This window comes from Musa acuminata, chromosome BXJ3-8 (assembly GCF_036884655.1).
Source record: "Musa acuminata AAA Group cultivar baxijiao chromosome BXJ3-8, Cavendish_Baxijiao_AAA, whole genome shotgun sequence".
NCBI classification, from domain to species: domain Eukaryota; kingdom Viridiplantae; phylum Streptophyta; class Magnoliopsida; order Zingiberales; family Musaceae; genus Musa; species Musa acuminata.
The window spans coordinates 5,764,780-5,789,027 of NC_088356.1; the positions used below are offsets into that span (position 1 = coordinate 5,764,780).

Below are 24,248 nucleotides of genomic sequence, written 5' to 3' on the forward strand. Positions count from 1 at the left end.
GGGAAGGAAGTGGCGGTTAAATAACCGCAAATCTGTGGCTCTGACTTATTCCTTTGAACACAAAACATGCACCATTTCTCATCCCTTATTCTTCCTCTTAAAATTATATTTGGCCATTAAATTCATATCAAGATTTACAAATGCATTGTCAACCTTATAGCATTTAATATCTTTCTAGCAGATTGCACTCTCAGATCAAAACATAACATTGTGGAAGAGGAATTTGGACATACTCTGCCTCTTATCAGTGCAAAGAACAGATCAAGCTACTCCCTTGAGACACACACGACCTGCTTGCCCACATTATTGCCGGTGAAAAGGCCGACGAATGCTGCCGGTCCGTTCTCAAGACCTTCGTTCATGTCCTCGATGTAAACAATCCTCCCCTGCTTGTAGAGATCTATGATGGTGGGCAAGAACTTGGGGAACAGGTGCAGGTAGTCGCTCTGGATGAAGCCCTCCATCCTGATGCGCTTCATCACGAGGGTGTAGAGGTTGGAGATCCCCTTGGGGTCAGAGACGGCGTGCTGAGAGACCATCCCGCATACGGCGACCCGACCATGGACTCTCATGTTGAGCAGTGCTGCGTCGAGCATGGCGCCACCTACGTTGTCGAAGTAGATGTCGATGCCCTTTGGGAAGTAGCTGCAAGTTTCAGCAGATCAAGAGGCACAAGGATGGTTTGGGTGAGTTCAAACTTGCAGCCAATGTGTAATGATGAATCTGTGAAGTTATCGGCAACATCTGTAAAATGCACATGGTATAAAATGCTGAAATGCAGTTCAATTTCTTCTCGGACCTCTCAAGTTCATGGTATAAAATGCTAAAATACTTAATTCCAAGTTAACAATGGTAAACCAACTCAAGTTATAATATCGGAGTGACGTTTTTTCTATCTCATAGATCAAGAAGAAAACATAAAACAAGAGAGTCGAATACGTTCATGTGCAATAACTCAAATATATATGCAAACTTTAAGAAACTGAAGTGAGATGGATTGACTTTGGATCTGGAGGAACCTAAGGTACTTGAGCATAACAGAGAATCAGTAAATTTGAGATTGAATAATATAACACGATTTTTAGGAAGTTCAACATCAATTTTTACATGAATCAAAATTTGTAGGTCATAGTGAATTGGTTGAGCTGGGGAAGAATCTAAGGGAGTGGCATGAGATATACACTGACCTTCTCAAGGCTTCAGTCAAGTCAGGTTCCTCTTTGTAATTGAATGCTTCATCAAACCCTAGCTTGTTCTTCAGAAGATCAACCTGATACAAAGTTCAATTAGTAAGCCAGAAAAGCAAAACTGATATATGACTCGATCTCAAGAAAAGGCAAGCCCTACCTTTTGTGCTGATCCAGCACTACCAACAACATAACATCCATGCAGCTTGGCAAGTTGACCCACAAGCTGACCAACTGCTCCAGATGCAGCAGATACAAAGACAAAATCCCCTTTCTTTGGAGCACAGATCTCGTAGAAGCCAACATAAGCCGTAAAACCAGTCATACCTGTTCCCCACAAATGTTTATAAGACCATGATGCCTCTAAGCTTACGAAACATGTCAAAGAAATTATATCTGCATTTAATGGATCCAAATACAGATGCCAGTTAAGCTGGTAAAAGAGTTGCACTCTACCAACTGTACAATGTAAAGATACAAACATTAAGTCGGTGCACCTTGTCAAATGACCAAATGAAGAAGAAAGAAGAAAGAAGAGGTGATATTTGAGAAAAGAACTTTAAAGCCGAAAAATAGCATCATTTCATGCAAGGTTTTAAAATTTGGAAAGATATTAATTTCAGTAATCTACTGAATTGGTAAGGTAAGGGTGTACCAACTACACTCTATACTTTTGGTATCAAAAAAATAAATATCTGTTGGTGCCAAACATGATTGTCCTGCATTGGTTCTTACTCGGACCGATAAATACTGATCGATAATCACTGTCCCAGCCGGTTTTTTTAAATCTTGATCTGATACAGTCACAAAATGTACTTAGTGATTAATATGAGGGTTCTTTTATGAGCATGTGGTACATAAATTAGACCATGTAAGATATGAGAACTGATATGGGAACAATTTAATTAGAACCAGAGACGGCATGCAAGAACAGATACATACCGAGAAGTCCCACATGGTATGAAAGAGGGACATCAAAGACCTCAATTTTTCTCAGTTGCTCAGTCCTGACAATAGTACTGTACTCTTCCCAGCCAGTTAGTCCTGTGATGTAGTCGCCAACACAAAAATTTGGGTTTGTGGAGTCAACAACTTTAGCCACCCCAAAGCCCTCTATCACCTTCATGGAAATGACAACCACCAAGTCAGCCACTGGGAGCTTGAATATGATAATAATTTATCATCACATTATTCAAGTTTTCATATGAGAGAGATGATATGCACATGAAAGTATGCATTGTAATGATGTTAAGCATCAGGCAATTCCTCACATGTTAGTGATTTAAGCTTGAATATGCATGTTAAACAAGAGAGAGAGACAAGAGAGAGAGAGAGAGAGAGCACTAATAGTTTGCAATTTCTTGTCTTTATCCTGTAATAAGGATACAAAAGAATCAACTTATTAATGTTTTCATACTCATCACCAAGAAAAAAGAAAAGATTGAAGAATCATCATAAGTAACGGAGTTTCATGTATTTGTTGTCCTTTTTTGATGAAGTTGTTTGCTCAAAAAGATGTAACAAATAGCTCATTTTTCAGCTGAGCTATTTCAGCAGAATTATTACGAACAGGTAACATGCTGCTGTTGGAGCAGAGCAATCTCCTTGACTTTGGAATTTGGCCAAGAAGTACTTAACCAAACATAAAGGGAATAGATGATTTATTCTGCTCAAGAAACAAAAAGATTTCAAGAGGAGAGAAGAAGAAGCCAAGTTTCTGATTAATTATCTTTTTCCCCTACAAGTATATTCTTATCAATAGCAAAGTGGGATGGAAATGATTCACCAGTGAAGAGCATCCCAAAGCTCAGAAATCACTATGTCAATCTCACCTCAGAAAAATGAGGCAGAAATTTCAATCTCTTTCCATCTTGAAAGCAGAAATCTTCTGATACGAGATTATCACGACAGATCAAACGGTATAGATTAGAGGTGAACGGAGGATCATACCGAGCCGGGCTGAAACGGAGGGATATAGGAGTCAGAGTAATCCCTCATCCTCCCCCTCATGTAGGGATCGCAGGAGAGGTACAGGTTCTTCACGACGATGGCTCCCTCCACCCCTGTGGGGGCTCTGAGGCTCGCCTTCCCCTGCCTGATCTCCATGTCCGTCTCCTTCGGAGCTCCCACCACGAACTCCTTCAGCACCACCTGCTTGTTCCTCACCATCTCCACCGCGGCTTCCCCCATAAGAAAGTACACAACCGAGCAGGCGAGCTACGAAGACGAAGAGGCGAGTGATGCGGGAGGTGAAGAGAAGGATCGCATGGGCTTTAATAGAGGGGATAGATCAGAGGCGCCGCAGTGCGCTTTCCTGACCGACCTGCGTGGCGTCTTTGGAGCCAGCCATTGGTAGTCGAACCACGTCGAATCCAAAAGCCCTCAGAGACACTGCTTTACGTGCCCCTTTCGACGTTGACGTTGACTATACGCCCGTTGACCGTGGGTCTTAGTACCGTACGTCGAAAATACTGTTGTACGGAACACGTATCTATTAAGATCACAGCATATCACGTGATTTCTGCGGAGAAATCTGTGCCATATGCTCGGTGGAGAATCTGGCAACAGTGTCAACCCGAATCCGTCCTCGGATCGATTCACTCAATCTTGCGGGAAGAACAGATGCCAAGCTCATGGTGTGCCAATCGACATCAATTAGTGTGCAAAGGCGGGTGGGTGTGAATGCTACCCGACGGAGAAGAAGGCTGAAGTGAACAAGCTGAAATAGATGCAAGCCAACCAGTGATTGGCTCACACTTCTTGCAGTCTTTGAATGGAATCTGTGTCTTTGCTAAATCAAATTGATGTTTCTATCATGATCGTCGAAGTCACATCAGCCACATTCACACTTCAATTTCATCAAGTAAAATATTAGAGGGCTTATCATGGATTGTTGATGCTAGTCGTCGTGTAGAGCTTACCTAAAACGGATAATTCCTTGTAGGTCGATCACGTGTTTGCATTAATGAAATCATCGAGCACTCGACAAATAAGTTGAGGTTCGAAAACTCGATCTAATCGAATTTGATCCAATTTGCTTAAATAAACTATCCAATGGTCTAGAGAGATCAAATTTGGTAGCAACATTGGGGTTTAAGCTCCTAAGCCACACTTTGTGATGTTTGATGCTCAAAGTGAAAGGGGGAAAGATTCATTTCCAAAGGTGATGCCATATTTCAAGACATTGGTCCAAGTTGAGGATTAGTGGGGCATTCATACACTTTGGTTGATGTTAATGGAAAGAGCTAATTTTATGTGACTACCCTACATTTGTTCCTTATAGTCTATTATGACACTTTATTGTTTGAGATTGACATAAGAAATTAGCACCATTTCTTAATTTGGTCTGTTCACATTTCTCAGGTCTTGATGGTAGGTGGAGAGTGGGGAAAAGAAGAAATCCACATCAATGTTGATCTGTGAATCCAATCATAATTAACACTTTAATGTAATCAAAAAAGGCCTTCAAAAAATAATAATAATGTCATGAAGACTTGTAAGTTAGATGATGTTCCCATCAATGGCCTCCTATCATCATCATCATAATTATTTATAATAATGACTCATGTTCCAATTTAAGTCTTGAAAACTTGGGGTGAAGATTAAACTATATTAGACTCTAATTAGTGAAAAAAATTTTTGTTAAAATAAATAGATAGATCATATTTTAAGATAAATTCTCAAGAGATTTATGTTTGACATATGAAACATGATTAGAGGCATGAAAGTAAAGAGATATATATAAAAAAAAATCAAAATTATAACTTAAATCAAAATAAAAGGAGAGAATAAAAGAAAGAGTGAAAGGAAAAGAAGTGAAGGATGCAATTAGAATAAAGAGAGAGGATTTTCCTCTTTCTTTAAGGTAGAATAAAGAGAGAACTTTCCTCTCTCTCTCTCTCTCTCTCTCTCTCTCTCTTTAAGGTAAATCATGTATTAATAAGATGCAATTAGAATAAATTGTGTTCAGACTCATAAGGTAGATGGTTTTTGGAGAGAGGACTTTCCTTCCTAATCTTGCTACTTTGATGTCACTTCTTGAAATAATATAATTTCTATTTTCTTGGAAAAAAAATAAAAAAGAGAGAGAATGCTTTTTGAAATAATATAGTTTCTAGTTGCTTGGAGAGAGAGAGAGAGAGAGAGAGAGAGAGAGAGAGAGAGAGGATTTCTTTTGTTGTGATTGTTGCTCACTCCAGCTAAAAGTCCAACAGGAGGTGTTGATGTCTTGTCTGTGTTCATAATATCATCAAACATATGTAGACATAGGTGGAACACAGAATGATCCAATGTTATAATTCAGGTTATAACATTGGCTTCCCCTCACAAATCTGATCATGAAGAATTAAGGAACTAAGATCTCAAAGGTAGCTGAGAGCAGTGAAGAGTAAAGCAGGGGAGGAGTGAGAGATTGTGTTGCTTAGGAAGCTAAATCTCTGTACATGAAGTGTATACCAGCATGTGAAGAGGGTGTCGGCTTGAACAAGCCAATGCACAGACAACCTACTACGACCCGAAAGACCTCCACCTTCATCTCAGAGACAGCTCGGTGGGACATTGAGACCGGAAGCAACCCCATTAGCGTACTTGCAGGAGGACTGTGCTCGCTGACTGTAGTAGCCGAGCTTAATATCTTGCAATGTGATGCCACTGCATGGATTACTGGGGCTGCAGTCGAAGGTCACAGCCACCGGCGTCGCCGACGTCCCCCTGATGTTCTTGTACTTCACTTGACTGATCTTGATGCCGGAGCTCTGACCAGGGCAGCCTTTGTTCCCGGGGCAATAGTTCTGGTCGATGATGATAGGGTTTTGGACGTTGCGCATCAGCGCGTCCTCGAAGACGACTCCCCTCACCTGGCCTTGGATGCGTGTCCCCCATGTCTTGATCCTCACTCCGTTCTGTGTGCCGGAGAATGTCACCGTCTTCACGGTGACGTTTCTGACGCTCTCCTCTTGCAGCCCTTGAGCTCTGCCGAGGCTCCCGATGCTGATGCCGTGGCCGGGGCCGCAGAAGACGCGCTCGATCCAGAGGTGGGCGGTGCCGGGGCCGACGGAGATGCAGTCGTCGCCGGTCCGGATGTTGGCCTGGAGGATGTCGACGCCGGTGGACATCTGAACGTGGATGCCGTCGGTGTTGGGGCTGTTCCCCGACGCCACGATGTTGACTCGACTCAGCTTCACGTTCTGGCAGCGGAGGACCACGATGTGGAACAGCTTGCTGTCGATCGACGTCAGGCCGTCGACGGCGATGTTCTTGGAGTTGACGAAGGTCAGCGACTGCAACCAGGGGAACAAACACGAGTCGCATGATCGATCCATCTACCAGCTACGTACTGCAGAAAGGAAGAGCATGAGCCCCGCTTACCGATGTGCCTCTGGGGCAGCTGCGGCCAGCTAATTTGCAGGCCCACAGGCGACTCCCGCCGCCGTCGATGGTGCCACCGCCGCTGATGGAAACGCCATCGACGCCGCTAAAAGCTATCCACTGGTCCGACCCACCGGAGCCGGAAGGCGCAACCAGGGTTCCTTGGATCAGAAACTTGATCATGGAGTTCTTGCAGGGGCCACGGAAGACGGCCTGGGTCACGAGGAACTTCCCGGCGGGCACGTACACGGTGGCAGGGCTCCAAGAGTTGCACGCGTAGGACCAAGCCTTGAGGAAAGACCGAGCGGAGTCGGCACTCCCGTCGGCTTTTGCTCCAAACTTCACCACGTCGAAGACCGCATCGTTTCCTGGCAGGAGGAAGACGAAGACGAAGAAGAGGGGGAGAAGGAAGAAGCTGCTCGTGGGGGTCGCCATGGCTAATGGCTGGTCCGAAGCAGCTCGAGCAGCATATAAAGCATGGAGCGGGTGGGAAATCCTGCAAAGCGATGCAGCCACCAACTCACACACACAGAGAGACTGCATGGTCTTCTTCCACAGAGGTGGGTTAGGTTAAGGTCTGGTAGAAATCCATGGCCAAAGAGAGCAGATACCAGGAAAAGCAAAACCTAGATTGACTGCAACTAAGCGTTTGGTGGAGAACGACAACAAAGGAGGCGAAGAACTGTGTTTAGCATATGATCGACATGTTCACTCCTGCAGTGCATTAATTTGCTTGTTAGGTCAGATAAGTAACTTCAAAGTCAAACTAGTGGATAGATTAAGATTATGATTATGAATTGAATTAAGAAAAGGAATCCTTAGTGAATTAAGATTTATTGAAAGTATAATAATAATAATAATAATAATAGATATTACTAATACAAAACGATGCATTGTTAATCTCCCAATCTCTTTGATCCAAAGCCAAAACATCATTTAATTTCTCGATCTCTCGATGTAAAGAAACAACAAAAAAAAGGAGTCTACATATCTAAGATCGTGAAATCGAAAACAAAACCTTCGAGTTGAGAACGGATTTGTTAGGGCGAAGGCCTAAACTTTTGACTACAAAACATGCACTCGGTGGAAACGTTGTTTGACTTGGAAATTGGTAGACGGTTGAATTCGATCGCTTTGACTTTTTAAAAGGGGGAGTGTGTGTGCACTTGTAACTAATTGTTAGGGATATTTGGTCAACTTCGATTTGACTATTCTTCTTCTTCTTCTTCTTCTTCTCTCTCTCTCTCTCTCACCCACACAAAGAAGCGTCCAAATTGGATTGGAAAATATAGATGAGATCAAAAGAACCCCTTACGAGGGGTCAATCGATTGAGATAGGAGCCCTAATTGGGGGTGAATTCTTCAAGGTTCGATTGAGATAGGAGCCCTGCTTGATAAGGCCTCTCTAACATTTAAAATCAGTGTCTCATGGTGGAATGAGTTCCTAAGTTAATGTACCTAAAAAGATTATCCTTTTATAGTTTTCTTCTTAAATCACCATCACTTACATAAGATTAAGTGCGAGAATATTTTCCTTATGTTTCATATTGATATGACGCATTTTATTGGCAATATTTTGCTTCCTATATGATTAAACTCAACTTGTCTAGTTGAATACAGATAACTATAATATAACAATTATATTTGACCTCAAATCCAAGCCGGTATTTTTCTTCTCATCCGACCTCATTCAGAACTTGATTATAAATGACTCATATGGACTTTGGATCACAAGAATACTTGAATCATTGAAATGGATCACTTGTAGGATCAAGGAGTAATAACATGATTTGTTCATCTAACTTAAGCTTATTAATTATTAAGTGTTAGGGAAAAATGTTATTGATATCTACACAAAGACCCGCTTATTAATTATTAAGTGTTAGAAAAAAATATTATTAATATCTACACAAAGACCCGTATACATGAAATTATTTGAAATGTATCCAAAATAGAAATGATGTGCTCTCGAGGTGTCATCTATACGAAGACCAAGGTTGAGAGAGGTTTCCTAACCTGTTCCCTCCAATGCTCAAGTTAATAATTCAAGGTCCTCAGGTTCAAGTTATTCAAATGTAGTCTCTTACATTAGGTTTAAGATGTATTTTTATATCTTAGAGAATGAGAAGTGAGTTTATGATTGTCTTCCTCGTCATAATGGATGAGAAAGAAACTTGTGATTGTCTTCCTTGTTATAAAGGATAAGAAGGAAGCTTATGTTTTTCTACTTTGAATCTTCATCTATGTAGACAGATAGGTAGAGGGTGACTTGGATTTTATGTGATAACTACGTGCCAGCTAATAGTAGACTCCATATCACTTGTCCCCCACCGCCACCGCCCCTATCGAAGGCATGCTTCGGGGCTCTTGAAAGAGGGGTTCGAAGCACATCGCTTAGTTCATCTAACTTGGAATAGTTTAGTATCTTATCTTATGGTTCGTCTGACTTGGGAGAGTTTAGTATCTTATCTTATGGGTCGGGTTTTCCCTATTCAAGTGTTCTGGGCGTATTTGGCTTGTGTTTTTATCGTAGCAGATTTCATTAGCATGGGTCAGATTTTTTCAACTTACACACCTCGGGCACATGTTGTCTTTCATCTCCACCGTGACGGATTTCTCTTAGCATGGGTTGGGTTTTCCAACATATATATATGTCTTGGATGCATTTGGCCTTGTGCTTCTACCATAATTGATCCCATGTAGGTCATGTTTTTCTAACTCACATGTCTCAAGCGCATTTGGCTTTGCGCCTCTACTGTAATAGATTTATCTTGGCATAGGTCAGGTTTTCCTAACTCATATGTCTAGGTCGCATTTGACCTTATGCCTTCATCGTAGTGGATTTCTCTTCACGTGGGCTGGGTTTTTCTAACTCACACATCTCGAGCACATTTAGCATTGCGCTTCTACCGTAGTAGATTTATCATAGGATGAGTCAGGTTTTCTCAACTTGCATATTTTGGGCGTATTTGGCCTTGCACTTTTGCAATATAGGATTTTTCTTCATATGGGTCAGGTTTTCACGACTCACGTATCTTAGGCGCACTTAGCCATATGCCTCCGTCATAACGGATTTATCTTGACATAAGTCGGGTTTCTTGACTCATGTGTCTCGAGCGCATTTGACCTTATGTCTTTACCATAGCGGATTTATCTTCATACAAGTAGAGTTTTCCTGACCCGTGCATTTTGGGCATATTAGCCTTGTGACTTCGCTATGATGGAATTTTTTTTATGTGGGTCGGGTTTTCCCGACTCATGCATCTAGAGCATGTTGGCCTTATATCTCTATCGTGATAGATTTCTTCATGTGGGTCATGTTTTCCTCACTCATGCATTTTGGGCATATTGGCCTTGTGCCTCCGTCATTGGATTTTGTGTTCTCTCGCTATGGTGAGTCTTCCTTTCGTCGTGGCGGATTTCAAGTTCTACCACTGTAGCGACCTTTGCCACAATGGATTTTGGGTCCTCTCGCCATGGCAAGCTTCATGTCTTCTCTCGGTCATAGTGGATTTTGAATCCTCTCGCCATAATGAGCTTCATGTCCTCCCTCTACCATAGTAGATTTCGGGTCCTCCTGCCATGGCAAGCTTCAAGTCCTCCCTTCATCATAATGGATTTCGGGTCCTCCCACCATGACAGATTTTGGCTCCTTCCTTCATTGTGGAGGGCTTCATGTCCTTCCTCCACCATAATAGATTTCATGTCCTTCGCCATAATGGGCTTCAAGTCCTCCCTCCGCCATAGCAAATTTTTGGTCCTCCCACCATTGCAGGCTTCAAGTCCCCCTTCTACCATGGTGGATTTTTAGTCCTCTCACCACGATAGATTTCTCTTCATGCAGATCAGGTTTTCTTGACTCATGCATCTTGAGTATATTTGACCTTGCACCTCAATCGTGGATGATGTTGATTCCTATTGACACAAGTCGATGCTCTTCGCCAAAGATGTTACGTTGGATCTCATCGCTAATAATGGTCTCGGCGATGGTCCAAAGGCTGAGCTGGTCGATGAGTGCCTATACCTAGCTCTTCTTTTTCGAGGTAAATAGTGACTACGATAACCATAACTCTATAAATAACATTAAGGTCTCTTCCACGGTGAGCAATGGGGTACAAGAGGTCATCCTACATGACGTAAGTGAAGATCACCTTGAGGAGCCACCCCTTGAGCTTCTTGTTGTTGACGGTGATGGGTCCCTGTAGGCTCTCCCACACAATGCGGTTCATGAGGGTGTCAATTAGGGTGGTATTGCCGGAGCCATTCATCCCCAACATTGCGAAGATCTCCCCTTCCCTCACCTCGCTCGAGATGGAATTCAATATAGCCTCTCAATCTTGGAGATCATCTTCAGTGCCCTGAGGCTAGCGATGGGGTCAATGGCAAGGTAGTTCTTGCGTAAGAGCGATAACTTCTGGTACTTCCTCACGTTATATGAGAGATCAGTGAAGACGAGGATGAAGGGGTCAGAGGCGAAATGCCAAGTGGTCATCGGCGTCACCTTTGGGAGCGAAGCCATCGAGCTTGAGGGCATGGTGCTCCGGGGAGGCATAGTCATCGCTCTCGGTAATGTCGTTGTTGTGAGCATCACTTGTTGGGCTAGTTGGGCCATTAGCGTCTGTACCTACTGGGTGAGGCTCAAGAACAACTTTAGTGGGGATGAGTATGTGACTTGAGGTTGCCTCCAAGGGTGAGAGGCTTGGGTCATTGAACAAACGCCCATATCGCATCGATGTTTGACCCAAGATGGATGCATCTACATGCAAAAAGAACCTCCTTACTCGAACGTCCATTGAGAGGGTTGGAAGGTAGACGTTCTTGTGATATTGAGCCCTCTTTCTAGCACCAAAATGTTAGAGAAAAATGTCATTGACGTCTTGGTTAGCCCAACATGATCCGAATCCGTATGCAAAGGATTGTCCAAAATGTCTCTGAGGTAAAAACATCGTGCTCCCGAAGTGTTACCCGCATAAAAGCTAAGGTCAAGAGAGATTTTCCAATCTAATCCCTTCAATGCTCAAAATCCGAGGTCCTCAAATATGGGTTTGAGTTGTTTAAAAGAAATCTACATTATAATGGATAAAAAGAAATTTTGTGTTTGTCTTCCTTATTATAAAGAATGAAAAGAAAGCTTATAATTTATCTTTTTATCATAATGAATGAAAAAAAAAACTTATGTTTTCATAAATCTTTAGATTCTCTATTAATTAATTAAAGTAAATTTTCATGTGACATAAGGATAGAATAGTAACGTTACAACACAATAAGTCAAGACAAACAAAGCAATGGCATATCTTTAAGTGACGAGTGAAGAAACTCCATGAATACCCAAAAAAAATTAATGATAAATGTTTTCTCCTTATACCGTATAAGCTCTCTTAAACGATGGACTCCACACCTCTCTAAAATTTACATGTGATAGTGTTCTAGCCCATATTATTATGATCTAAATACAAATACAATTGTAGGTCCTCAAAGCCGAATTTGATATTTAAAAATCAAACTATAGAAAAAAGATAAATCGAGAGAAGTATGATGGGATTTATAGAATTATAGGTCTAATGTTGAATAGGGCAAAAGTGTTCATTCCTCGTCAAGTGCCAAAGACTTCGTACATGGATGTCAAATAGTAGATAACAACAAAAGTCATCGCATGATATCTGTAGTGTTAGTCTCAATCATAACAAAAAATATTTTTCGAATCTAGAATGATTCAAAAAAATATTTTCCAAAGAGATTGGACTCTCTCTCTCTCTCTTTTAATTTTTATCCTCTCAATTTCGAATATTCATTGACTTAGATATCAAAGAGAAAGAATTGAGAGAATAAATCCGAATTTGATATTTATTATAGTAAGTAGACTCTCAAGAGTTCAGCTTTTCTTTCATAAGTCTCACGGATCGACAACGAGAGCACATTCGACTCATGCATTTATCTCAGTGCGACTCGATCATCTTTGCATTTCGACATAGATGATCAATAAGAAGACTAACCAGCATAGTCGATGATAGATAGAGTAGACACCAACATTGATATGTACATGTCATCTTATCATCCATATTATGTCATCATAAACCTAATCAACACCTACCATCCAATAAATAGATTTTCCATCAGCATCCAAGTTTGAGAATGCTGGCAGCTGTGGGTGTTGACCAACCTCTCCCCAAACTGCCTCCATATTGCAAATGGCCCCCTTTGTGTGTTATTTTTCCTCCTCCTTTCTTGTGTTTCTTGTTTGATTGGAATCCAACACATACTGTGTATGCATGCATGCATGTCTTGGTTGGGTATGCCAAACAATATCTTCCTTTTGCTTCAACTGTACTATTAGCTTCACCTATGGGAAACAAATTGGTTCTCTAACAATTGAGTCACCTCCCTAAGTATTTGGTAAGTTCCCATCATATAATATAAACTTGATGACATGGTTATGCTCACCTTCAAGAATATACATTCTTTAAACGCGTATGAGTATATTTTAGACGTAAATCTAAACACAATAACAATAGACGATATCGATGCCAAAAGAATAATTAATTTTAAATTAATAATCAAATAAAAAACTAATGAAATAGATGAAAGAATTGTATGGTTTAGTGTTTTTGTCTATGTTCATAGAAGATCAAATTCTTTACTCTATGAGGATACTCAATACAAATACAAGGAATAAAAATCCTCTCTCCTGAGTTAATTTAAATCTAAAATCTTTATATATACTCTTGTAGAAAAATTAAATTTTCGGTATTTTTCTCTATGAATACCTAAAGATAATCATAGAACAAATTAATCTTAATTTACAAAGATTTTTTTCATATTTAAATTTTCATATCTAAGTAATCCAAATGACCTCTAAAAATACTTATAAACCCTAATAAATACCCACAAGTAGATGTTGGGATCTTTTTTCTGAGTTTTTGAATAATGTTTATTGAGTTTGTTTAATTCAGTTGTTAGGTGATCAAGGAAGTCGATTCCCTCGAAGCGATCATTATCATTCTCTTTTCTCTCCTTTGATAAAACGATCTTATCATTTAGTATTAGAACCATGATAAAATTTTAGGATCTTACCGGTAGATTATGACATCACGAAAGATCACTAAGAAAACTAGAGAAGAATATTTTAGCGGATGACACACAGCGATCGAGTAAGAGTAAGAGAGAGAGAAGAGAGAGAGTCACGAGACATAACTCAGAGGCTTTATTCTTGCTTGCAAGATTCAAACATTTCAGCTTCTTCCTCTACCTTATTCTCCGCGTCCTACGCCCACCTCCATCTTGACGCACGAAGCTGTTCATACGCATCACCACCGTTCCATGGAGAGAGGAGGAATCTTCCGGAGTTCACCTCCGCGTCGGCGTCGATGAATCCAGCATCGGCGTGGCGTGGCGTGTTCGCGTCAACCGAGAGCCTTGTCTTGTTTGCTGATCCACACAGACTCCAACGCCTACATAGTTATCCGTGAAGAACCACAGACGACTTTACTGCCCTGTGTCGTCGTATGTGTCGACCACGAAGAGTCCGGTCCTCCATTGACATGCGAGGTGTGTCGGAACAGCTGCATCCATTAAAGCTTCTCAGCACATCTGGGTGGACTGTACTGACAGGCACACTGCATGGTTTGCTTGCCACCATTTATTGGATCAGATGTTTCTTACCGTGGGTTGAGATCTTGCACTCTGACAACAATGCAGGTCATGCTTTGTTCGCCATTGTTCATCGAGTCAGACGTTTCCTGTAGTGGCTTCATTCCACTAACTTGAGCTGTCTGTTGATTGCTGAAGACGTGTGCAGTAGACAAGCAGAGGGCTAAGAGAGAGAGAGAGAATTGATCAGAATATATAATATGACACCATGGCTTCGGCTACTGAGGTAGCTTCTTGCTACATCTTTGTTCCTCATGGTTGTCCTCAGCCTCACACAACTCTCAAGTGTTGTTTGCTCGTCTTAAAGAAGACTGTTTGGTGAGCGGAAAGGATGAGTAAAGAACAAGAGAGCAAGCTACTGAAAACGCAGGTAAATCTGTCATCTCCTTGGCCTGCTTCCTCTGTTCTCAGCATCAGACAATGGTGTTTTCTTGGTTGAATCATAACCCAAATTTGAAGCTCTTCACGGAGATCTCTTGTTTCCTACTTCATTTGCAGGCATGTGTTCTGAAAGTGAACATATGTTGTGATGGATGCCAGAAGAAGGTGAAGAAACTGCTGCAAAAGATCGAAGGTATGGTATTTCTCCTCTTTCTGACAGTTAACTATTCTGCCTGTGATTTGCCTTTCGTCCATTAGAATGCTAGCTTCCGATCTAACCATTTGTTCCTGAGAAGTAAGTTCATTTGATTGGGTGGTGATTCAGGGGTCTACAATACCACCATAGATGCAGAGGAGAGGAAGGTGACCGTCACAGGGAATGTTGATCCTGCCGTCCTGATTACAAAGCTTAGAAAGGCTGGCAAACATGCTCGGCTGTGGTCTGCAAAGGCTGGAAACCATCACACCCTCACCGACCAGCTTGAGCTTGCCAAAGCACAGCAGCAGAAGGAATACTGGAAGACACAGAAGAAGTGCCAGCAGCCACAGCAGCAGGCAAAAGGGTTCAAGGATCTGAAGTTTCCGAATCTGAAGGGCCTGAAGTTGCCCTTCAGCAAGGGCAACAGAACAGTCAAGTTCGACCTTCCTCCCAAGGAAGACGTTGATGATGGAAGCGAGTATAGTGATCATGACTACGATGAATTTGAGGACGATGACGGCTTGGACGCCATGGATGGCTTTGAAGAGGACGTCCGTGGGAAGGTTCTGGGGAAAGATACGAAAGGCGCCGCTGGTGGTGGTGGTGGGGGAGGAGGTAAGGGAGGAGTACAGGCGCGAAACAAGGCTATGGGTGGTAGCAACGTCAATGGTGGGGGGAGCCACAGCCAGGGCGGCGGTGGTAAAAATGTCCATGGAGCCCGTGACAGCAAGCATGAAGGAAAACACAACAAGGGTGGCAATGGCAATCCACCCCAAGGTGGCAAGAAGGGTGGTGGTGGTGGGAGCAATGATGGCGTGGGGGGCGATGGCCAACTTAACAGGATGGGGCAAATGGGTCACATTCCAGCAGTCCGAAGGCCGTCGGCCGGAGGGGGCATGCCGGGGTACTTCCAGGGTGGAAATGTGCCGCCGGAGATGATGATGGCAGGAACAAATCCCTACCATCAGCAGCAGCAGCAGAGGATGATGATGATGATGATGCTGATGAACGGTCAAGACCGTGCTGCATTCCCGCCGCCTGTGGGCTACGGCTACGGCTACGGCCGGCCGGTTTACGCGCTACCGCCACCGGCAACCCATCCCCAGGCGGAGCCTTACACCATGTTCAGTGATGAGAACCCCAACGGCTGCTCCGTCATGTGAAGCAATCTTGACAGTGTGCGTCTCTTCTCCCTCGAGAAGCATGAAGAGGGATCACTCTGCCCTTATCATTAATGATCTTCCAATATGTCTCTTTTTCTCTTTTGTTTTCTTGAATTCCGGGCATAGGTTTTAGAGCTATATATGTGGTTGTCACTGCAGCTTTAAGCAACATATGGATGGATGGATGGATAGGTCTTCCACTTGTGGTTCTATATGTTGTTTGCTTAATGTGATGATAGTACTGAAGTGAGTTATGTTATTTTATTTTACTCGTTTCCTTTCATATGTAAGTATTATGTAATCATTACTTATATGTTCATAGAATATGCATAATTGCTAAAATGTTTATATATTCTTTTTTTTTCCTTAAACATTGGCTTGTATATCTAAAAGATTGCTCTCTCTTCTTTTTTTTAATTATCTGATTATATAAATTCAAAATCTTATTTGATATATTTTGCATCTAAAAATCTGATAATAGCATAGTGATTCACTTTATGAATATTCTACATTTAATCAAGGCTACTTTCCTTTACGGATGATAGTAATGTCCAAGAGAGAGAATTTACATAGGAAAAGACACAAAAAGGTTGAAGAGAGGGAAAAAGAATAGTAATTTTCTTTGTATAATTAACAATGCAGTTGACAGCTTATATGCTTATATATTTATTAAAATTAGAAAAATTTTCTTTGGTATAATATTCTTTTTTATTTATTCTCATGGAATATTTTTTTTTTAAGATAAGATTACCCATAATCTTTACTTAATCATCTCATCATGATTATCTTCGTCTTATCACTCTTGTTATCATCGTAACAAAGGAGGAATGATGTCATCCTAAAGATGATACGATGGAGATGAACGATGACAAAGGGTAGAAGCTATGAATGAGGGTAAGGATGCAGTCAATAGATGAGAGCGAGGGCGCAATCGATAGACGAGGGTGACCACAACAGGATGTAGGCAGCCACATGAAGATGCTGAGACAAAGGCGAAGACCAATACAATAGAGGTTAGAGGTAATATCATTTTTTAGAAAATAAATGATACTTTACATAAATAAATGGAAAAGATTCCATTCTCAAAAAAATAAAAATCAAAACTTGATATTTTAAAAAAAAATAACCTTAAAATTATGAAAAAGAATAAATATTATCACCTTAAAAATTGCTCTATAATACTGAGTCTAGAGGTTATAATGCAATCTTTCAATATATATATATTGGATCGAGGGTGCCGCAGCAGGTAGAGAGACCGCGCACCTATCGAGGGAGACCTGTGGCAAGAACAATATAACACATCTAACTGCTACAGGAGAAGAGTAGTGCGTTATTGGACGCTGCTGCCCGGCGGTCCAAATACTTCCGCCGCTTTCTCTCCGGCACGTCCGTCTTCTTAAGATCCTCGACGCACTTTGCATCCGCCAGGCACTTAAAAGACTTCGATTGGCCGGAGAAATATTTCGACAACCCTTTCCTTCTGAAACCGAAAAGAAAACATGAAGGTGCAAATGTCAGAAACCAATCCTTCTCCACAAAAGCATCCAACCCTGCTCGCTCTTACTTTATGGGGAGGTGAGTTCTCAGAGAACCCATGTCGAAGGCATGGAAGATGTTGTCCAAGTCCTGGGTCGAGGTAGACATGAGAAGATCGTCAAGCAGCCTTCCCCTAATTAATCTTGTGCTGGTTGTCGAGGCAGGAGCCTCTCTCTCTTTATATACACCGAGGAAACAAGAAGAAGAAGAAGAAGAAGAAAGAAGGGTTAAGGACTGGAGACGTGGATGGATTTGCGCAAGCGACGTCTCGATAAATATGCGCTTCGTTTCGACGCCAAGGGCAGCAGCGGAAGTGCATTTATTTGCTTGTGGACCTGCGGAGGCCGGCATGCCTCCATCTTTATCCACACTGTTCCTCGTCTGATTCAGCACAAACCATGGCATTGCCACACAATTGAGGATGAGATAATTTACGCTGACTTCATCATCGTCATCATCATCATGCAGCAGATAAGGAAGATTACTAGAGTAGAGTACATGAAGATAACAAAGACAACTACTCGGAGAAAGTTTTAGAACAACCCAAGGAGGCAAACAGAGAGACAGACAGAACTGCTAGTGCAAACTCACGACTCCCACCATATAATTTACATAGTCAGGAACTCCATGACTTTTATGATTCTAAAGAGTGATCATTTGCCCCAACAGTCGCATGATGTTCCTTGATTAGTGCGTTGCCGCAAGAACTGCAGATCCTTCCACCTGGATATACAATTGCAAGAAAATTTGATGTCTAATAGCAATTTAATGTTACAAATCATTTAACACATAGTTGGTGATTGCAATCACCTAGAATGTACTTAAATATTGTGATCTGAAATAGGTTCTCGAGGTAGTTCACATCTTAAATAAATGCTCGAGTTGTCTGGGAATCTACAATTTTAATTACGTTGTGCATGTATTTTTTTCATTTGATTTCAAAGCTTAATTTGTATAGAAACAATAGTACATTACGCATAATTAGATAAGACCGATACCTTGAAAGTGGCACCACATACTTCTTCCTCATCTTCAAGAACAGCAGTCACCTTGTGCTTGGGGTTCTCATAGCTTTTCAGGCCCCCCAAGGCATTCGAATAGTAACATCCTGCAATCCAGCAAGCACATATATAGATTTCAATTATTTACACCAAACATGTACCACGTTACAAAGGAGATGATTGATGAAATGGACTCTCAAAGATATCTTGCTGGGTTTACCTTCAGGGAATGGTGCAAGTGACTTCCCGCACGATCCCTTCAGCAAGTCTAGATCGTCAGCAAAGGCAAGGCATCCATCTGCAGTGATCCCCCAGAACAAGGGTACTCTTCCATCTGGGTCCTGTCACATTACAAGCATAACAAACCATCAGACTGGGCTTTTCTTTTAGAGCTTAACATGCAGGAAAGAGCATGTTCATACAGATGCAACAAGGATGGATGATGTGGACTTGTCGAAGAGCACGAAGGCGAAGTTGCCAGTAAGGTGTGCGAGCATGAAGCTGGGAGGATAGGGAGCTCGGTCACGGAGGGCCTTGTAGGCTTCGATGACCAGCACCACCTCGTCGGCACTCTTGGAAAGCCCATACTGCTGCCTCAAGCTGCCCAGGTTGGTCAGCACTCCCTTGAAGAGGCAGTAAATCTCGTCCTTCGCTGCAAACAACCTGCACAAGATTGCGTTGCACATCAAGCAACTCCAGCCACAGATTTTGTTGTACGTTTGTAAGTGCGAAGCAAAAGCTATTCAACAGATCAAAAGATTTTGGCACTACAAGAAGGCCAAAAAGTTTCATACGCTCTACTAATTCAACTGATTAGATATGGATCATGTTACAGGACCAGATCAGGTTGTGAGCTAAAATTCTACAATATTCTGGAACCACTTTTTTCTTTGTGTGTAATCTATGGATCAAAATTTAAGGTTAAACCACAAGCTCTAATCAACAAAGATTAAGAGATATGTATATATATATAATTGGCCCCTGCTAATTCCTGGCTCAAATACGGTACTACTGCATGAGGATGTAATTGGGGGAACCTTTTCTCTAGACTTCCACAAAAATAAATGATGTGATAAATATGATTGCTAGGGCTGACTTCGGATTAGCAAAAGAATATGCTTAACCTGGACCTAAGTTATTTGTCGACAGGTCAGAAAAGCTTTAAACTGTAGTTAGCCCACTCAACTATAGATGGCATTTGTTTCAACTGGAAAAATATTCATAATCAACTTTTTTGAAAAGCAGTAATAATATAATGCTAATAAACACAAAATGAAGCTTTTCTCGATGAGTATTATACAACAATAATAATTGTGATGTCTCAACAACCCTGTGATTAGAGAAAAAGAAACTATGTTTAGAATTCTATGTTGATTTATGGTGACCTATGAACATTAAGACAGCGATAGTTTAGTTGGTAAAGATCTCAATTCTTCTTAGGAAAGAACTTTATGTTCAAGTAAACCTGAATTTGATCTGTTCAGATTCACCCCCTCTAACTTCATACCTAATCAATTAGGATGGGTTTGGGTAGATAAAGCAAGTGTGGATCAATCATTGCCACCACCCCCTAACGTCATGGCATCAATAATGCAACGTCAAAAGTATAGAAGATCCATGTGCAGAAAAGAGAACATCCACAGATCAGCTAAGTGACCCACGCTTGAAGCTAAATGTCATGCAAGCGACCTAACCATGGACTGAGGGTTTCTTTAATTGGAGCCTAGTTTTTAATGAATGAAAATGACCGACAACACCATTACTATAAGTTAGAACAGGCATGAACTGCCCGTCAGCGCACATGAACATGTGAGACATCATCACTATTGCAATTTATTATTATTTTTTCTTATTATATACTATCAAGAACCATGTTGTAAGAGTCAATAATATTATTATATGTCACCACCAAATACAAACACTCTCCATATAGATACTCCTATTGACAACCATTCAAAGAACTCAGATAATTATTGTTCTAATTATGGTTAATATTAACTAATTTGATCTAAAATTTCTATAGAAGTATAAACAGGTACCTAAAATATTATATATATATATATATATATATGATTTACTGGCTACCACGGACCTATGGGCAATCAAGTTAACAAAAGAATGAATTGCTACCAGTTCAGCAGCTACCAAACCACCAACCAGTCTTGTGATTGGACAAGTAAATGGCCCCCACGTGCTTTTCCCTACCCAATCATTAGCTGGCAGGTTTAAAGGGAGTGAATGTATAGCTCAACAGTTCAATCTCTCCCCTACTTCCCCTTTCCCCTCCGCTTCAGCGTTATTCGTCCTTCCCCTTTCTCCAGCAAACAGATCAGGGACGAGGGTCTGATGCATCATCAATTAGTGCTGTCCGCAAACTAATCTCAAATAGATCTGAGCGATCTCTTCGTCACTAGTGTTGGACTTGAAGACGCGCGTCTCCAGGATGCATCGGGACGACTTTCTTCTTTCTTTCTTTCTTTCTCGTTGAGTTAGGGAATCATGAGCATACGAGGAGGGGAAGAGAGATGGGGGAAGAAGAACCTGGGAGCGAAGGGGGACTGGTTGGCGTGGGAGTAGGCGAGGTGTCCCAAGTCCCCGATCTGGATCGACACCGCGGGAGCGAAGCTCCCGAGGAATCGGTTGATCAGCTCCGACGCTCGTGTCTTAGGGGACGGCGTCCTGCTGCCGGCGGCCACCAGCTCCGCCGGCACCTCCACCACCTCCCCGCTGAACACCCCCAACATGACGATCGTAACCGACTTACCCTCACCTGTGTGGAAGAAGATAAAGAGAAGATGAGACGATGGAGGGAAAGGTTGCCTGCCTGCCTACCTGCTTTTATAGGCAGAGCACTGCTGCTGAAGCTGCAATCTGTTTGTTGCTCTTTACAATAATAAGATTTATTTTATTTTATTCATAATAATGTTAAAGAAAATAAAATTCATGCATAAAATAGAATTATTTTTTTAATTCATAAATATAAGAATTTCTTATAAAATATCTTTATTATAAAAAATTTTCATAGAGCTCTCCTGATCAAGTGAATAGATAAGCTACGTCTTCTTCTTTCTCCGTCATCTCTGTTGGTCTCCGTTCATTGATCACACTTATTTTTGAGTTTATCATCATTGTCGTTCGTAGCCTTCTACTATTTGATCACGGGCGAAAAAGAAGAAGACGTAGCTCACCCTGGCTTATCATCTCCATTGTTGATCACGAAGGTTGCATCATTATTACTGGACGAGTTCGACGAAGGGGGGCAATCGAAATCGACGAAGTGAAGGTAGGGCTGAGAGGTGATCAATAAAAGTAAAATGATCATTAAAAAAAATACACTGTTAAATTTTTTTTTAAAGTTGTGGAGTCATCTTGAAATCATCCATAATAATAATAATAATTTAATAAAAATAAAAAATAGCCGAGTGAATACAAGGAGGGGGAAGTGATTATTTAGAGAGATAGTGTCATGGAGTGCATCATGATCATTCGTGATGTGACGTGTTATCAACCTGGGCGGTGATCTCGATGCTTAAGTGCACACATGAGGTTGTCTCCCCTTTTTTTTTTTTGCTGCGTACTGTTCTTCAATAGTGTAGTGTGATTTTAGTGAAATATTGGCTTTATAATGATGTATTTGTGTTACTTATCAAGATTTTAATGATTTATAGTATGCGCAGGTACAGATTTTAACCATTGATAACAAGATTTGAGGATCAAATTCTTTTATTTAAAAAAGATAAAGGTATCAACATTTATTTTGAATATCATGGGTCCAAAAAAAAAAAGACTAAAGGTAAAATTTATTAAAATCCCATATTATTACTTTTTACGATAAATTATTTTTCCTGCATGTCGTGCTTTAGTTTTTAAAAGATAAAATTACCTTTAGCTTTCGTCTTATGGATTGTCATCTTCGTTTTGTCGTTCTATCGCGACCACTTCCACCTTGTGTCATTGCCCTCCGTATGGTTGTCTTTGTTCGTAACTCTTGCTCTCGCCTGCTACTATATAGAAGTTGTTAAGACCCCACCTCTATCATGCCTTTTTATTCTTGATCTTGATTGAGGGGAAGGAGGCGGCCACGATGGGCTTTCCCTTCCCTTGCATGGTCATTGAGTTAAGCATTGTTCGTGCATCCTTTTTGAGTTCTTTTATTCTAATTGAACGACTACGAGGGGCATACTTTTTCCTCATAAGAGGCTTGAAATCTAAAAGGCAAAAGAAGAGGTCAAGGATACGATCATCGAAGATGGCACAACGAGAGATGTATGAGACGAAAGCGAGGAGGAAAACGATAATAGCGGCACAAGCTATGGTGAAGACGAAAGGCAAGGGCCTCGATAGCGACGAACGTGAACCATGACGAGGGTGCAACCGATGGACGAGACCATGACGATAGTGATTAACGATAGCCTTCGCGATAACAATAATGGATGAGGGCACAACAACAACAATCGTAGTGAACAAGGGATGGAGATCGAGGGTAATTTTTTTTTTTTTTTAGAAAATAAGGGATGTTTTACTGGAATAAAATAAAAAGAGATGGTGTGTGGAAAAAGAAAACTTGAATTTTTTTTTAGAATTTATCCTAAATATAAAACATAAATTTGGTGGCCCCCACAAATGGCGGCCATTACGTTGCGTCCTTCGACTAATTAGATCTGAGATGAAAAGGATGAGAACATGACAAAGACATCATGATTTTAGCATTTTGATTTCTGTGGAAAGATGCTGTTTGTACAAACATCATCGATGTGCGATGTGAATTCTGTCAGCCACTGTCACTGCCGCTGGTTAGGTCACCAAACCAAGAGAGGATAAGAACAACTTCTCAAAAAGCAATCACCATCTCAACATTGTCTACTTTTTTTTCTTTTTCTTTTTTTTCTTTTTTACCGAAATATCTCACATATTATAAGCATTCGTATGTCGCACGCAGATATGCGTGAAAAAAATTATATGAATCTCATGTACACCAGAAATTAATTTCGACCCCTTAGATTGGCCAATTAAATCATCAAAATAATGAAAAATATTCACTTCCATTCTCTTGTGGAAAACTACATGAGTGATTTTTCATTTGTGTGCTCTATCAATTCTCGTTATAGGCATCCTAATTTTATTGCTTAATCTAATTGGGATGCATCTATTTGCCAATAATATCTAACCGAGTTAGATGAGATTAGTTGCATTGTAGGGTCTGATTTTAAATTATTATCCCTATTTATTAGATATAAATCAGAGGTGTACGTTCGTATATATACATACATATATATAATATACAAAGATATATATTTTAAAATTATAAATTATAATTATAATTCTTCATTCATTTCGTAGTGTAAAATGACTTTAAAACAACTTATAATGACTATAAGTTCATTATCACTAACTTGAGATCAAGCATCTTCGATCAATATTTTAAATCGAATGTGATCAATAGGTTAATTATCCTAACGAACCAATGAATAAGAGAGATTAGATATACCAATGAATAAGATTAAAAAGTAAATTTATAAGGGATCATTTGGTCGGTCGGTCATTGGTGCGACTCGTAGGCTCGCGAAGAATTATCCGCTTTGGGAGATGGGCGTACCTGTACGAATTTATCCTTTCAAAACATTTGAGCTCTAAAAGATGCCTTTGAGGATAAAAGAGGCATGATAGACTTATAAATCCTTGGTTCTCATACTCCTCAACTGATGTGATACTAAATGACCTTATCATATATCATAGTGTAAGACCACCATTGCACAAATGACTACCT

General features: G+C 40.9%; 3 protein-coding genes and 1 long non-coding RNA gene across 4 annotated transcripts; 1 reads left to right on the top strand and 3 right to left on the bottom strand.

The window, feature by feature from the left end:
* Positions 1-97: 97 nt before the first annotated feature.
* On the bottom strand, positions 98-7,004 carry LOC135645711 (uncharacterized). The gene is made up of 8 exons (XM_065164353.1): positions 6,555-7,004; positions 5,731-6,466; positions 5,382-5,419; positions 3,138-3,404; positions 2,130-2,307; positions 1,348-1,514; positions 1,188-1,270; positions 98-645 (listed from the first exon to the last, which is right to left on the bottom strand). Exons 1-8 carry the CDS (start codon positions 6,987-6,989, stop codon positions 267-269), a joined length of 2,283 nt encoding a protein of 760 aa, XP_065020425.1. The 5' UTR covers positions 6,990-7,004; the 3' UTR covers positions 98-266.
* Positions 7,005-14,428: 7,424 nt separating this feature from the next.
* On the top strand, positions 14,429-16,220 carry LOC135644369 (heavy metal-associated isoprenylated plant protein 32-like). The gene is made up of 3 exons (XM_065161877.1): positions 14,429-14,571; positions 14,700-14,775; positions 14,908-16,220. The coding sequence occupies exons 1-3, from the start codon at positions 14,533-14,535 to the stop codon at positions 15,942-15,944; spliced, it is 1,152 nt and encodes a 383-aa protein (XP_065017949.1). The 5' UTR covers positions 14,429-14,532; the 3' UTR covers positions 15,945-16,220.
* A 912-nt stretch (positions 16,221-17,132) lies between these two features.
* Positions 17,133-17,680, bottom strand: LOC108953675 (uncharacterized). Its single transcript, XR_010498974.1, has 2 exons — positions 17,509-17,680; positions 17,133-17,424 (listed from the first exon to the last, which is right to left on the bottom strand). It is a non-coding gene; the product is annotated as an uncharacterized LOC108953675 (long non-coding RNA).
* Positions 17,681-17,943: 263 nt separating this feature from the next.
* LOC103993501 (stem-specific protein TSJT1) lies at positions 17,944-21,307 on the bottom strand. The gene is made up of 5 exons (XM_009413590.3): positions 21,023-21,307; positions 18,904-19,144; positions 18,702-18,822; positions 18,479-18,588; positions 17,944-18,203 (listed from the first exon to the last, which is right to left on the bottom strand). The coding sequence occupies exons 1-5, from the start codon at positions 21,223-21,225 to the stop codon at positions 18,168-18,170; spliced, it is 711 nt and encodes a 236-aa protein (XP_009411865.1). The 5' UTR covers positions 21,226-21,307; the 3' UTR covers positions 17,944-18,167.
* Between the last annotated feature and the right edge of the window lie 2,941 nt (positions 21,308-24,248).

What these genes read in the sequence shown, in the direction of transcription:
- LOC135645711 (XM_065164353.1), bottom strand. Translation starts at nt 6,989, where the DNA reads ATGGCGACCCCCACGAGCAGCTTCTTCCTTCTCCCCCTCTTCTTCGTC. An exon ending in TCTCAATGTCCCACCGAGCT is followed by an intron (nt 5,420 to 5,730) that starts GTCTCTGAGATG and finishes TTATGAACACAG; the next exon opens with ACAAGACATCAACACCTCCT. An exon ending in TTGACTGAAGCCTTGAGAAG is followed by an intron (nt 646 to 1,187) that starts GTCAGTGTATAT and finishes TGAAACTTGCAG; the next exon opens with CTACTTCCCAAAGGGCATCG.
- LOC135644369 (XM_065161877.1), top strand. Translation starts at nt 14,533, where the DNA reads ATGAGTAAAGAACAAGAGAGCAAGCTACTGAAAACGCAG. An exon ending in GCAAGCTACTGAAAACGCAG is followed by an intron (nt 14,572 to 14,699) that starts GTAAATCTGTCA and finishes CTTCATTTGCAG; the next exon opens with GCATGTGTTCTGAAAGTGAA. An exon ending in ACTGCTGCAAAAGATCGAAG is followed by an intron (nt 14,776 to 14,907) that starts GTATGGTATTTC and finishes GTGGTGATTCAG; the next exon opens with GGGTCTACAATACCACCATA.
- LOC103993501 (XM_009413590.3), bottom strand. Translation starts at nt 21,225, where the DNA reads ATGTTGGGGGTGTTCAGCGGGGAGGTGGTGGAGGTGCCGGCGGAGCTG. An exon ending in CAGTCCCCCTTCGCTCCCAG is followed by an intron (nt 19,145 to 21,022) that starts GTTCTTCTTCCC and finishes AATCTTGTGCAG; the next exon opens with GTTGTTTGCAGCGAAGGACG. An exon ending in TATGTGGTGCCACTTTCAAG is followed by an intron (nt 18,204 to 18,478) that starts GTATCGGTCTTA and finishes TTGTATATCCAG; the next exon opens with GTGGAAGGATCTGCAGTTCT.